The 12,338-nt window shown below is 40.0% G+C and overlaps 1 protein-coding gene across 5 annotated transcripts in view; it reads right to left on the bottom strand.

The window, feature by feature from the left end:
• TAB2 (TGF-beta activated kinase 1 (MAP3K7) binding protein 2) overlaps positions 1–12,338 on the bottom strand; it is a 61,860-nt gene that overhangs the window by 13,307 nt on the left and 36,215 nt on the right. For 4 of the 5 annotated variants that reach the window (XM_065731826.1, XM_065731844.1, XM_065731853.1 and 1 more), the window contains exons 2-3: positions 7,516–7,705; positions 584–2,093 (exon numbers count right to left, since the gene is read on the bottom strand). In XM_065731826.1, coding sequence (XP_065587898.1) covers positions 584–2,093; positions 7,516–7,617 — 1,612 coding nt within the window. In that variant the 5' untranslated portion in view covers positions 7,618–7,705. Of the gene's footprint in view, positions 1–583; positions 2,094–5,328; positions 5,635–7,515; positions 7,706–12,338 lie in introns of those variants that run through there. The other variant, XM_065731861.1, reaches the window with a different exon arrangement.

The following is a 12,338-nucleotide window of genomic DNA, read 5'->3' as shown; positions in this document are numbered from 1 at the left end:
CTTTGGTTAAGGTACTCCTTCCTTTCCACATTTTAACAACATAAGAGAAATATAAATACTCAGCATTTTATTGTCAGGCATGCATTAGGAAACAGGCAAACACTGTGTGCCACTAACTGCTTTAGAAGTTTGCTTTTTTTTGCTTTCTAAATAACACTCACAAAAAGAAAAAAATGGAAACTGTATCTAATGGAAACAGTATCTCAACTGATGCAAATGTCTGCCAGGAGACTTGTAACTTTAAATCGTTAGGGACAAATTAAACAAGTTTAGATGTTTCCTTCAGAACAACATAAAAACGAAGACACTGCGACTCCACTTCATTAAACAGATAACGTTATCTTCTTAAGACGAACGAGAATTATCTCCAGATATTCAGTTACATGTCTTTGCCATAAAAACAAATCTATGACTTGCTTATAAACCTTTTTATTTATTTATTTGTTTAGGAAATGCTCAAGAATGCTAAAATTGAAGATAACATTAATATCATAAAGGTTTATCAACTGTTTCACGCTCCGTAGTCTACATACTGAATTGACAATCTGGTTGAAATCTCTACTACTTATATTAAGAATATTACCTTGCGTGTAGGCAGCATCATCAGATCCCATACTCAATTTTCGTGCATCACTGATCCTATCCACATGTGCTAAAACAGGGTCAGTAAGATGCTGGATACCCTCTGGTTCAACATAGTGATCAGGAAGGTTTAGAAGGTTTGTAGGTTCAAAGGTTGGGGAGACTACCCCTGGGGAAACTGCAGGGGGCTTATTTGGAGAAACTGTAATTTTAAAAGTATATTTTGTGTTAGGCTGCGTAACAACCACTCGAGGAGAGGTTGCAGTGGTGCTGTTGCCCACTGCTCGACTCTTGGGTGGATGGTGATGAATAAATGCAGGACCCATGCTTACTTGACCAGACATATTCCTAGAAGTGGCAGATACTCCAGGATTTGTCGATATGAAAAGCGTGGGCTGGTTCCGTACAAGCTGATCATCCCCTGTGGTGGCATTTGCTGAAATGTAGACCTTAGGCTGACCACGTGTGATCACTTCATCGGTATTTGGAGGACTGGCCGATATGTAAACAGTGGGCTGACTTCTACTTAATGTCTGGCTGTTGAGGGAAGAGGGAGTAGTGGAGGTGCGAGGGCCAGTTGAACGCAACTTAGAAGAACTATTTCTCTGTGGTGGTTCAAGTTTGATTTCAATTTGGTTTTTGCGAGGTCCTGTGGATATATTCTGAATGTTGTATTGGCTATGAGCAGAGGACTGGGAGCTACCAGATGAATGAATCATAGGCGCTTGTGGAGTAGTAGGAGAACTGATAGGCATGTAGACATGAGAAGTCTGGTGGCCTTGCTGATTTGGCTGTGTTGAGTGTTGCGATGAGGTATGTGGCGTAGTATTGGATGTAGGAAGAGTAGTCCAAGGACTTGGCTGCGAAGGCTGGTAGACTTGCTGAGGATGCATAGGGTTAAACTGAGATGCCCAGCCTGCCTGCTGCTGCGTCTGTCGAGCTGTACCACTAGGAGCTGTGATGTAAGGCCTAATATAGATAGAATTTCCCTGTGGACTGTTAAGTACAGGAGGAGGTACACCATGTATGTGCAAAGACGTAGGGGTATTGCGGCCAGGCTGAATATTTGGGGCTAAAGTTACCATGATGGGGTTGAATCTGGGCGTTTGTTGAGACAAGTTAGATACTCCTTTGCTGCCTAGGTGAAATCCAAGATGTTGCCCTGGATTAGAAGCACTAACTGTATTACCCATTCCAAAGACATTAAATCCTTGTGGAACCTGCGCAGGTGCAGTCTGTGGTTCCTGCTGAAATAGTTCACTGTTGGACTGCTTGGTTTGAAGGTTTCCATCGCTAACGCTGTGAGCTAGAGTCCTACTTCCATTCATTCTTCCATCTCTTCCATGATGATACACGTTCTGTGACTGCAAATCCAAATTAAGAGATGTCATGTGATTTCGTAGTCCAGGAATCGCAGAATCATCCGAGAAACTTAGGTCTCCTTCACCATAGAGATACTTCGTGCTCTCCTGAGACAGAACTGCACAACAGGCATCCAAATTATTGTTATTCTACAAAAGACAGATGAAAGTTTGACATTACTGATAAAATACTGTTACGGTTAGATATACACAGGCACAGAATCATCAGTAAAAAGTTAACAATGTAGCATCAAATGGAAAGCTTTAGGTGGTCGGCCAACATAGCAACTATACATACACACAAAGGGCTTGCATGTTAAGCTTACTGTTCTGATAACAGCAACTCAGTCACTGGAATCAATAACAGAGGTCTGCATTGCTGCTGAAGCAATGACAGGGACATCTTGCTAACTTGGTACAGTATGATACACTGAATTGTCCAACTTCATCTCCTTCTATGACTGGGTGACCAGACAGGTAGATGAGGGAAAGGCTGTTGATGTAGTCTATCTGGACTTCAGCAAGGCCTTCGACACGGTCTCCCACAGTATTCTCCTGAGGAAACTGGCAGCCCATGGCGTGGACAGGTTCACTCTTCTCTGGGTGGAGAACTGGCTGGAGGGCCGTTCCCAGAGGGTAGTGGTTAATGGAGTTAAGTCCAGCTGGCATCCTGTTACGAGTGGTGTCCCCCAAGGGTCAGTATTGGGGCCTATCTTTTTAAATATCTTTATTGATGACCTAGACGAGGGGATTGAGTGTACCCTCACTAAGTTTGCAGATGACACCAAGTTGGGAGGATGTGTCAATCTGCCTGAGGGTAGGGAGGCCCTTCAGGGGGATTTGGATAGGCTGAACAGCTGGGCTGAGCTCAATAAGATGAGGTTCAATAAGACCAAGTGCCGGGTCCTGCACTTTGGCCATAATAACCCCATGCAATGCTATAGGCTTGGGGCAGAATGGCTTGAAGAATGTAGAGAGGAAAAGGACCTGGGGGTGTTGGCTGATGCTCAGCTTAACATGAGCCGGCAGTGTGCCCAGGTGGCCAAGAAGGCCAACAGCATCCTGGCCTGTATTAGAAATAGTGTAGCCAGCAGGAGCAGGGAGTTGATCATCCCCCTGTACTCAGCTCTGGTATGGCCGCACCTCGAGTACTGTGTTCAGTTTTGGGCCCCTCACTACAAGAAGGACATTGAGGCCCTGGAGCGTGTTCAGAGAAGGGCAACAAAACTGGTGAGGGGTCTGGAGCACAAGTCTTATGAGGAGCGGCTGAGGGAGCTGGGATTGTTCAGTCTGGAGAAGAGGAGGCTCAGAGGAGACCTTATTGCACTCTACCACTTCCTGAAGGGGGGTTGTGGTGAGGAGGGGGTGGGCCTCTTCTCCCTGATAAATAACGACAGGACGAGAGGGAATGGCCACAAGTTGCGCCGGGGAAGATTTAGATTAGACCTGAGGAAACATCTTTTCTCTGAAAGAGTGGTCAGGCACTGGAATGGCCTGCCTAGGGAGGTGGTTGAGGCACCATCCCTAGCGCTGTTCAAGAAGCGTTTAGATGAGGTGCTGAGGGATTTGATTTAGTAATTCGGTGGGTAGGGATAGTGATAGGAGGGTGGTTAGACTAGATGATCTTGTAGGTCTTTTCTAACCTAATGTATCTATGAATCTATGAATTCCCTCTGAATTTCAGAACAATCTTCATCAATGACCACATCCCTGACTTGCGAAGAAAATGATGAAAAGAACAGACTCACAGCACCTGCATGCGTATATTTTACTGGTAAATGACTTAACATCAAATCACATGTTTACTTAAAAAAAAAAAAAAAGAAACATCAAAAAACAACCTTTTGCAAGCACTTTAATACCAGTTAAGTAGTAACTCCTGCTGAAAATGAAAGCTAAATCTTACGCAGAGAAGAAACATGCACATGCTCATGTGCAAAGAAGTTGCACAGGAGCATATGACTTCATAAGCAAAGTAAAAATTCAGTTTATGCACATACAGCATATGATCACCTTTTTGCAAGTTGAAAAATATTAACAAAAACCCAGGGGCCATTTAATACGCTGTTTGAAAAGCTTTCAAATACAGGTTTTATAAGTAATCTTATAAAAATATAAGTAATAGAGAAACTTAAAAACCACCACCTAGCTGATTTGTTTTCTTAAGAACATATCAGAAGGAAACTAACTGCTAATCCCAGTTCTGTATTTTCACACATTTAATAATACTGTACTCAGATCTCTATAATGTTTGCTCTACATGAGGGCTTTGCTAAAAGAGCCAACGTGCACTGGCGGCATAATTTCAGAACACTGTGCTCTGCCCATATTACTTCCTGTACACTCCTCTCTCCAGCCCTTGCCTTGAGAAATAATTTAATGCTTTCAGCCAGAAATGCCCTTGTTAAGGCCTGGATGTTGTAAAAACAAAGTAGGTGTCAAATTCATCCAAACACACCAAAAACTAGTTACCAGAAAGAAGAAAAATGATCAAGGAAAATACTGTACATGCCAAGTAGTAACATTATCAAATAGTTAAAGAACACACAAGCAAGAGAAAGTGTCCCATGCTACAAGCTTTGCACCAAGTTATTTTTGTTAAACTAGTAGATAGTAGCTCCTTCAGCAAGGTGAGAGCTTGGACAGAGTTATGCAGACAAAGCAAGCCTGCCTCTACCTGAAAAAAAAATACTGAAGATAAAAAAAGAGGGAGAGGGAGGATGAGCTCCCATTACCATATGGTTGGACTAAGATGATCTTGTAGGTCCTTTCCAACCTTATGAACTTAGGAACTTATGAGCTGAACTCCACCCACAAAACCACAACTATGTGTTGATACAGGCCGGGTGAAGTTCTGAATTCTTAAATAGTAGTAGTAGTAGTAATAATAATAATAATAATAATTAATAATAAACCACAAAACCCAGAACTAAACCCAAACAACAAAAAAGACAGCTTTAAAAATAAAAATGAAAAAAAAATACAGGGCTCCCTTAAAGGCCATCTAACTAGCCATTCATATAAAGTAACTGTTGCAGAAATGTCTCGAGAGAGATGAAAATGGGTCAAATGACTGTACACATAATAGCTCTAGTTTGGAATAAGCACCAGAGGACAAAGTAATCAAATAAAGTTACTAGTGAAGAATGGATCAAACTATGAAAGAACAGCAGGTATGAAAACGCAGTAACAGTAGCCTTGTATTTGTTACGAAGAAGAAAAGGGAGCCAGAAAAGGGACAGGATGCCACAGAAAAACAAACTAGAAATCTTAGAGATTTTGCATGAACTTCAGTGAATTAAAATTAACAGAAAATAAAAATAAAATAAAATAAAATAAAAAAATCAAACTGAAAAGGAGCAGGCCAGGCTTGCAAGGCCCTTACATTCAACTTGAATGCATTTTCTTTGCACAATTAAAAAAAGTTTATTTTTTTTTTTTTTAGAAATACTGCATCCAATCAGTTCCAAAATTTCAGTGATGTCAATGAGCAAATTGGAGAACTCAAGGGGGAAACGGGGGCACATGGAACCCCTGGCATCTTCTGGCTGGCAGAGGCAGAGTTTCAACCGCTTCTAGCTCTTTATAGATCAGAGAACCGGTTGATGGCAGAATTGAGCATATTCCAGCAAAACAATGCCCCTCAGCTTAGCTCTGCCCATGTCCCAATTGAGTTTAAAATGTTGGCATCCTGAAAGAAAAAGAAAAAAAATAAAAGAAAGAATAAGAATGTTTGAGGAAAATGAGGAAGCAAGGAAAGGACGTAGACTTGAGGCACAGGTGGTTATAAAATGCCCCAGACACACGCTAAAAAAAGGGGAAAATGTCCACAGAGAGGGGAAGCTGTGGCAATCCCTTATGTGAGGAGAAGGGGAGGCTTGAATGCAGGAAGCTTGCCAGGAAGAATAGAGGGATGCAAAACTCTTCCAGAACACTCAACGCAGTCAGTCCAAGGAAGCAGTAAGACCATCAGTTCCCTACATGATACAAGTTTCCATTTAATCTTCTAGTTTTTGGTGGTCCTCTGGTTTCAAGATACTAGACATCACTTGGATATTTTAACACTGGGCAAAAGAACAGCATTGAGATATCTGTATAGTTTTCCTGCACAATTCATAGCGATCTTAAGAAGCCTTGGTTGTTATAGAACCCTTTTGTCACAATCACTATGAAGTGCATAAGTGCTTGAAACCTTTCATGTTCTCTCCTGTGGTATTTTATACTTCCTGTTATAAAAAAAGCTTCACTCTGACACATACTGTGGGGGAAAGGCAAATCACAGCATTTCCTATAACCAGTAATGTACTGCACTGTATATCTCTGAGCTAGGCTACAGCTATTACATTTACCAGAAATTCATTCCACTGTGCTCAGCTACTACAGAGCACTACTTGGCATGCAGATACTGTTCCAGAAGCACAAGTACATGTACGAGTACTCTCAAACCCCACTGTCCAATCTTTACCACCAGCTCAAGTACACAATTTCCAAGTTTGGAAAAGTTACATTTTTTAAAGTAGTCCATCTTAGCACAGCATAGCCAGAAGCTGATTCAGAGAAACCAGAGCTCATGAAATTTCAAATATCAAAATGAGAGGATTTTGTCTTAGAAAATCTCAGCCCTTGCATAACCTACTAACAACATCATAAGCAGCTTTAGGATGTACTGAATTAGTGTAATACTGCACACATATTATATAGGGAAACATAAGTTACCCTATATAATTTTTTTTCTCCTTTAAACACACTTAGGAAAGCTGACCCAAAAAAATTCTCTCAAAATCTGACCTCTCATCCTATGTCTATCAAAGTACAGGATGCACAATATCTTCTCTTCATAGTTTTAAGGTTTCTTTTTGTATTAAAAAATAAATACTACAATTCAGTACTACGCAAATACTACTGAATTTTGGAGAGCATGCACTTCCTTCTAAAGAACCAAACATCCAAAATGTGAAGACTCTTGCATTCACTTCCATTTCACTGACCTTACTCAATAAAAGCAACTCTCTCTAAAAGAACAAAACTGTAATTGTAGTATAAAAGTCAGATTCGTTCTATGGAGAGCAAGTATAAAAAATAGCAGTGGACTACCATGACATTAAATACAAACAATTTATTTTCTGGTTCAATTTTCCCTTCAGCTAAATAATTAAAGAGAAAGGGTTGGGGAAAGCTTGAACCCTCACAAGTCCTCTTTCAAATCAAAAACAGTAATCTCAAGAACTGCCATTTTCACAAATTCGCACTCCATTACAAATGCAGAGTTATGATCAAGTCTTGAAAATTCAAACATTAACTGGCACAGTCACACTTCCAACAGCACAACAGACACAGCACTATTTGGATGCACGTATGTGTGACTACATACACGTCATATGCAAATACAGACACGTGTATTTTACATATAAAATATATATATAAAAACAAAACAACCAGCATTCTTTGTAGATTTGTCTCATTCAAAAAAGAAAATAGAAAAACAACCTGTTTTCGATACACACACTCACGTGTGATTAGTTAATATTTAAAATAAGCCCAGTCACTTATACAGTCACTAACAGACACTGACCTGTAACATGCATCTGGAGACAACGCCTTCAGGTACCTCAGGAAACTTCTGTCGCAGGTCATGTAAAACCTGAATATCAATTTGCTGGCTTCCTTGGGCCATTCGTATATTGCCTGGTCAGGATTGTTTTTCAACAGGCAGTTTTAGGCCTTAGTAAAGGGAGTACTCATCTCTTCTGACCCAGCATTTTCTGAAAGAAAGAGGAAAAAATTAAGACACATTTAATGCAGGCACTACTGATGTTAAAATATTAAACAAAACAAAACATGAAAAAAACCCACAAGAATCTTCTTCGGTTATTCAGTTATAAATCTAAGTCTGTATTTTACATCAGCATTTTTCTACGTCATGTCTGGCTAATAAACTGTCATTTCAGACTCGCACAACCTTGATAGTTGCTCACTTAACAGCACATCTGATCAACTGCCTTTTTATTTCTTTTAAAGAATAGAAATTTATCAGAATATTAAAACGCATTGTTTTAGGATGAGCATTTTTATTTATTTAAAACATAAATCATGCAAATAAGTTTATATCAAAAACAGGGAGAAGGCATTAATTTAGCTTTTGCATGTATTTACATTTTCAGTTACTGTTATTACAGAAAATTGGGGCTCGAAGTTCAGTGTTTTGTAAGTTTCAGGATTCATTTTCAATAGCACGTCAGTTTTAACCTGATACACTTCCGAGACTATGACTAGAAGGAAACTACCTATAACTTATTTCTTCAACTAATTATTTTTTCCAAAAGGAAATCATGAAGAATATACCATAGTCAGCCAGTCATGTTTGGGTAAGATGTCTGTCCTGAGCTTACAGCATCCGCATGCTTTTATCAAGAATGTTCTCAGCAATTAAATTTGAGAAAATGTAGAGTTAAGCAAAGGAATGGTATCTCCTTTGTTTTCTTATAGTCACATTCATTTGTAATTATTCCTTTACACACAATACACAACTCCAACACTCATTTACTTCATGAATTAACACATCTCCAAAGATTTATATCAATATATTCACTTCTTCCTTTCCTTCTCTTGCTGCTTTTCTCTTTTATCCCCCTATCAAATCTCTCATTCAACATGCACCATTACCCTACTGCTGTCTCGGTTGGTGCAGTGACCACCTGTGAAGGCTATCTCCCTGTGCAATGCATACACTGCTTCAGGCAACACCTTCACCCCCCCCACCCCCCGCCCCATAAGAAGTACTCAAAAATTAAACTGGTTTGGCAACGTTTGAATTGTTGGTTCCTCCTTAACGCTTTTTGTTAACAGTATTTCACACATGACTAAAAAAATGTAATTAAAGAACCTAGTATTCAAATCAAAATAAACAAGTTCTCACAAAGCTGATACCACACTAAAAACCCACAAGTAATTTTGCTGCTGATGTCATGGGACTTAAGGTTTGTTTGTTCGGTTTTTAGATATATACATACATTCAGAATACATAACACTCGTAGGTAACTCACAGACCATTAACCCCTCCACAGCCGGGGAGGGTCACATCCAGCCAAAGCTGCTTTGTGGTTCTGATTCTTTTGCTCATTAAATGCTGCCTAGAGGTATGCCCTTTCCTACAGTGCCTCCTTAGTACTTTGCTCTACACATTCTCCTAAGATTTACCCCCAAATATTGCTTTAGACCATTTATTTACTTTATACTTTGCCCTCATTTGATTTTCACTCTGCTTTTCTTCATTAGAAAATACTAAGCTAAACTCAAAGACAATGTAAATTTCTTAGTTAAAGTGGCAGCAGTTCTTATTTAGCTTTATTTTTAGTCAGTGCCTAAGAACTCTAAGTTTATCAAGGACCTTCTCCTACTGCAATGCACTCGATGCCTTAATCTTCCGAGATAAGGGCAATTTCATTTGTTTGAGATTCAAAATACAACAAAATCCATGCCAGCCTCCCTTTGTATTTAGACTAGTCTCCTCTAAAACAATAACTGCCAAGCCAAACCCTGACTTGGGAACCAATTTTTACTAGCAATTCTGAAGCAGTACCAGTATATTGAGGTCTTGCTGAGCCCAGTGAAAAAACAACAAACAAACAAAACATATTCCTTCCAATTACGAAGAGTAGTAACTTTTGAGAAAAATCAAAGCATATTACTGAATCCCTGAACATAACAGACACCCCTCTCTCGCTCACATCTGCATTTCCTGTGGAGCTTCTCTTCCTTCTTCCCCTTCATCTGTGCACAGGACTTTCCACCCTGCCAACAAGAAGCTCTAACCCCTGCTTGAGCACTCAGCTGCAGAGCACTGCCCTGCCCCCGGCACTGCCAGCCACTTCTAAAGGCTCCTTGGATCCTGGCAACTCGAGCTCTTCCCCCAGCAATGCCACGACCACACTCCCTCTGCGAAAGAGTCTACACACTTGTTTTTCCTGTACCCCTATGCCCTATAAGGCTACTACTAGGGAGTTAGGAAGCATCAATCCCAGTTCTCTAATCATTTTCTTGATCGTTAACACTACTTGCGATTCAAGTGTAATCACTGCAATGCCACAGCTTTTCTTGAGACTGAAAAGATGGAGGAAACCTGCAAAGAGCTGATGACAAAGCACGAAGCACATGACTTACAGCATGAATCACAAGACAGGCATAATGCCTTCCAGGACATAAGGCCTGAATCACTCCTTTCTAAGACTTAACTCCCACATCTTTCATGATCTGAACCGGTAAAATTACCAATCAATTGGTAATTAGCCCAAACACTTCTCTGTAAACAGGTTCTAAAATAGCAATGCTTTTCAACTGTCTGCCAGTAGTTCAAGCTTTTTCTCTGAGGAAGAAAACATATATATATATATACGTTACTTTAATGATTCTGCCTATAGATTATTTTATATATATATATATATATATATATATATAAGCTTGTTAGCTAATGAAATAGAGAAGACTAAAGGTCCTAAGAATATTCCAGGGAACATCTGCTCATTATTTAGTCTCATAAATCCCATCCTCTATGATGGAATCACAACACATTTTTAATTAAAAGCATGAGAAAGGATAGGAATTTTTGTTAGAATACTCAGAGATGCGTTGATAAAACAAAGACTACAGTCCTACCCGCAATTTTTAATGTACATAACAATGTAATGTTCTACTATGGAAAACAACACAACTTCAAAAGGCCTTAAGACACAGTAAGTATCAGTCAGGACTTCTAGAGTTGACAACTCAGATTATGCAATTTCTGCCCAGAACACACATTCTGCTTATCTGGATATTCAAATTCAGCTTCTCTTCTCATTGTGCACTTCAATAACAGATGCAGAGCAACCCAACTCTTTAGGAGTTAGGATTAGTTTAGGATTTGGTTTCATTCAGACCCATACAACTCAAAAACCACGTGTGGATGGAGGTGATCAATATGAAGATCTGGGAGAAAGTCCCGCAACAAATCAATCAGAAGCAGCACACTTCTAAAGGTGACAGGTACAGTATGACAGGAGCTCAGCTGAAGCAGACATACCTGCTCTAATCCTGCAGTCAAAAAAGCATTCTTTCTACACTAGTCCCAGTACCGGAGAGTTCCTTTTCCTTCTTCCCCCGATGTGCAGCACAGGAAAAGGCACACACCGTGCCTAGTTTGTACATGTACTGCTAAAATGACACAGAAGCCTATTTGTACTTTGGTATGCTTTTCTGTAGCTGTCACCTGATCTTGTATTGATGATCACAGATGTATCGAAGATGAATTGCTCTAAATCACATTGCACTGTTCAGCTAAAAGCGCTAGAAAAATAAACCATCTAACAGTTTATTTTAGAAACCTGTCTGTAAATACGTATTGAGAATGCTAAGAATGTAAGAACAAGAGCACACTTCCTCATCCTAGGGCTGCTCTGCAAGTAATGCCTCCTATTCTGTTATACTGGCCCATAATAGCATGGGCAGATGTTGGTGGTACGACAGCAGAGGTTGAACCTTCCCGTCCTACCAGCAGAGGTTGAGCCTTCCCATCAGTACCTCGCTACATTTTGTGGCCATGCGACAGATGGCAGCAGAGGAGCAGTCGGACAAAATGGTGACTGATATGGAAATGTGTATGAAGCAAACGTGTGTTGTTGAATGTAGAAAAAATGGCACCTGCTGACACTCACTGACATTTACTGAACATTTCTGGAGACCAAACAGTGGATGTGAGCTCAGTGAGGTGACAGGTGATGCATTTCAGCAGTGATGACAGTGACAGTGGGTCACCTCTGCTGGCAGAGATTTTTTAGAAGTATGACATGCAGGCTTTGTTGAGGGCTGGTGAAAATGCATAGCTAATGTTGGTGATGGTGTTGAAGGACTGTTCTGTGGCTGAGAATTTCCTCTGTCAAAAAATGTTATTGTGTTCTTAGTATTCATTGCAGTTTCCATGGAAATAAATAGGAGCCAATACTTTCAGGGCATCCAAGGATGCAGATTATAGATGTTGCAAATAAAATACTGCTCTAGCGACAGCAAATAGGATGCAACAGGTCACAGTTTGAGGCCAGTGAAGGTTGCTGAAGTGCCTGCTGAGAAAGCAGCCAAGGGACTCCTAGCATTTCTTTTTATGGATCCAAGAGATGCAGAAAGACAGCAGAAACAAAATTACAAAAAATGATAATAAAAGAAAAAGAACCCTCTACAGTTATCTTCAGTTCCTTCAGCAAGACCAAATAGCCCCCTGAATCCCTCAAACTAGGTAGCTGAACAATGAATACCTCACAAAAGGAAAACCTGTTTTTTTTTTTCCCCATACCCAATAATCACACTTAAATGTGCAGTTAAACCACACATTTAGCTACTTTTTATCTGAGTCCAAGTCAAAAATAA

The sequence above is a fragment of the Cyrtonyx montezumae genome, unplaced genomic scaffold (genome assembly GCF_038088225.1).
Source record: "Cyrtonyx montezumae isolate F1298 unplaced genomic scaffold, pur_monq_1.0 scaffold_0, whole genome shotgun sequence".
Classification (NCBI taxonomy): domain Eukaryota; kingdom Metazoa; phylum Chordata; class Aves; order Galliformes; family Odontophoridae; genus Cyrtonyx; species Cyrtonyx montezumae.
This window is presented reverse-complemented; position numbering and strand designations above follow the sequence as displayed.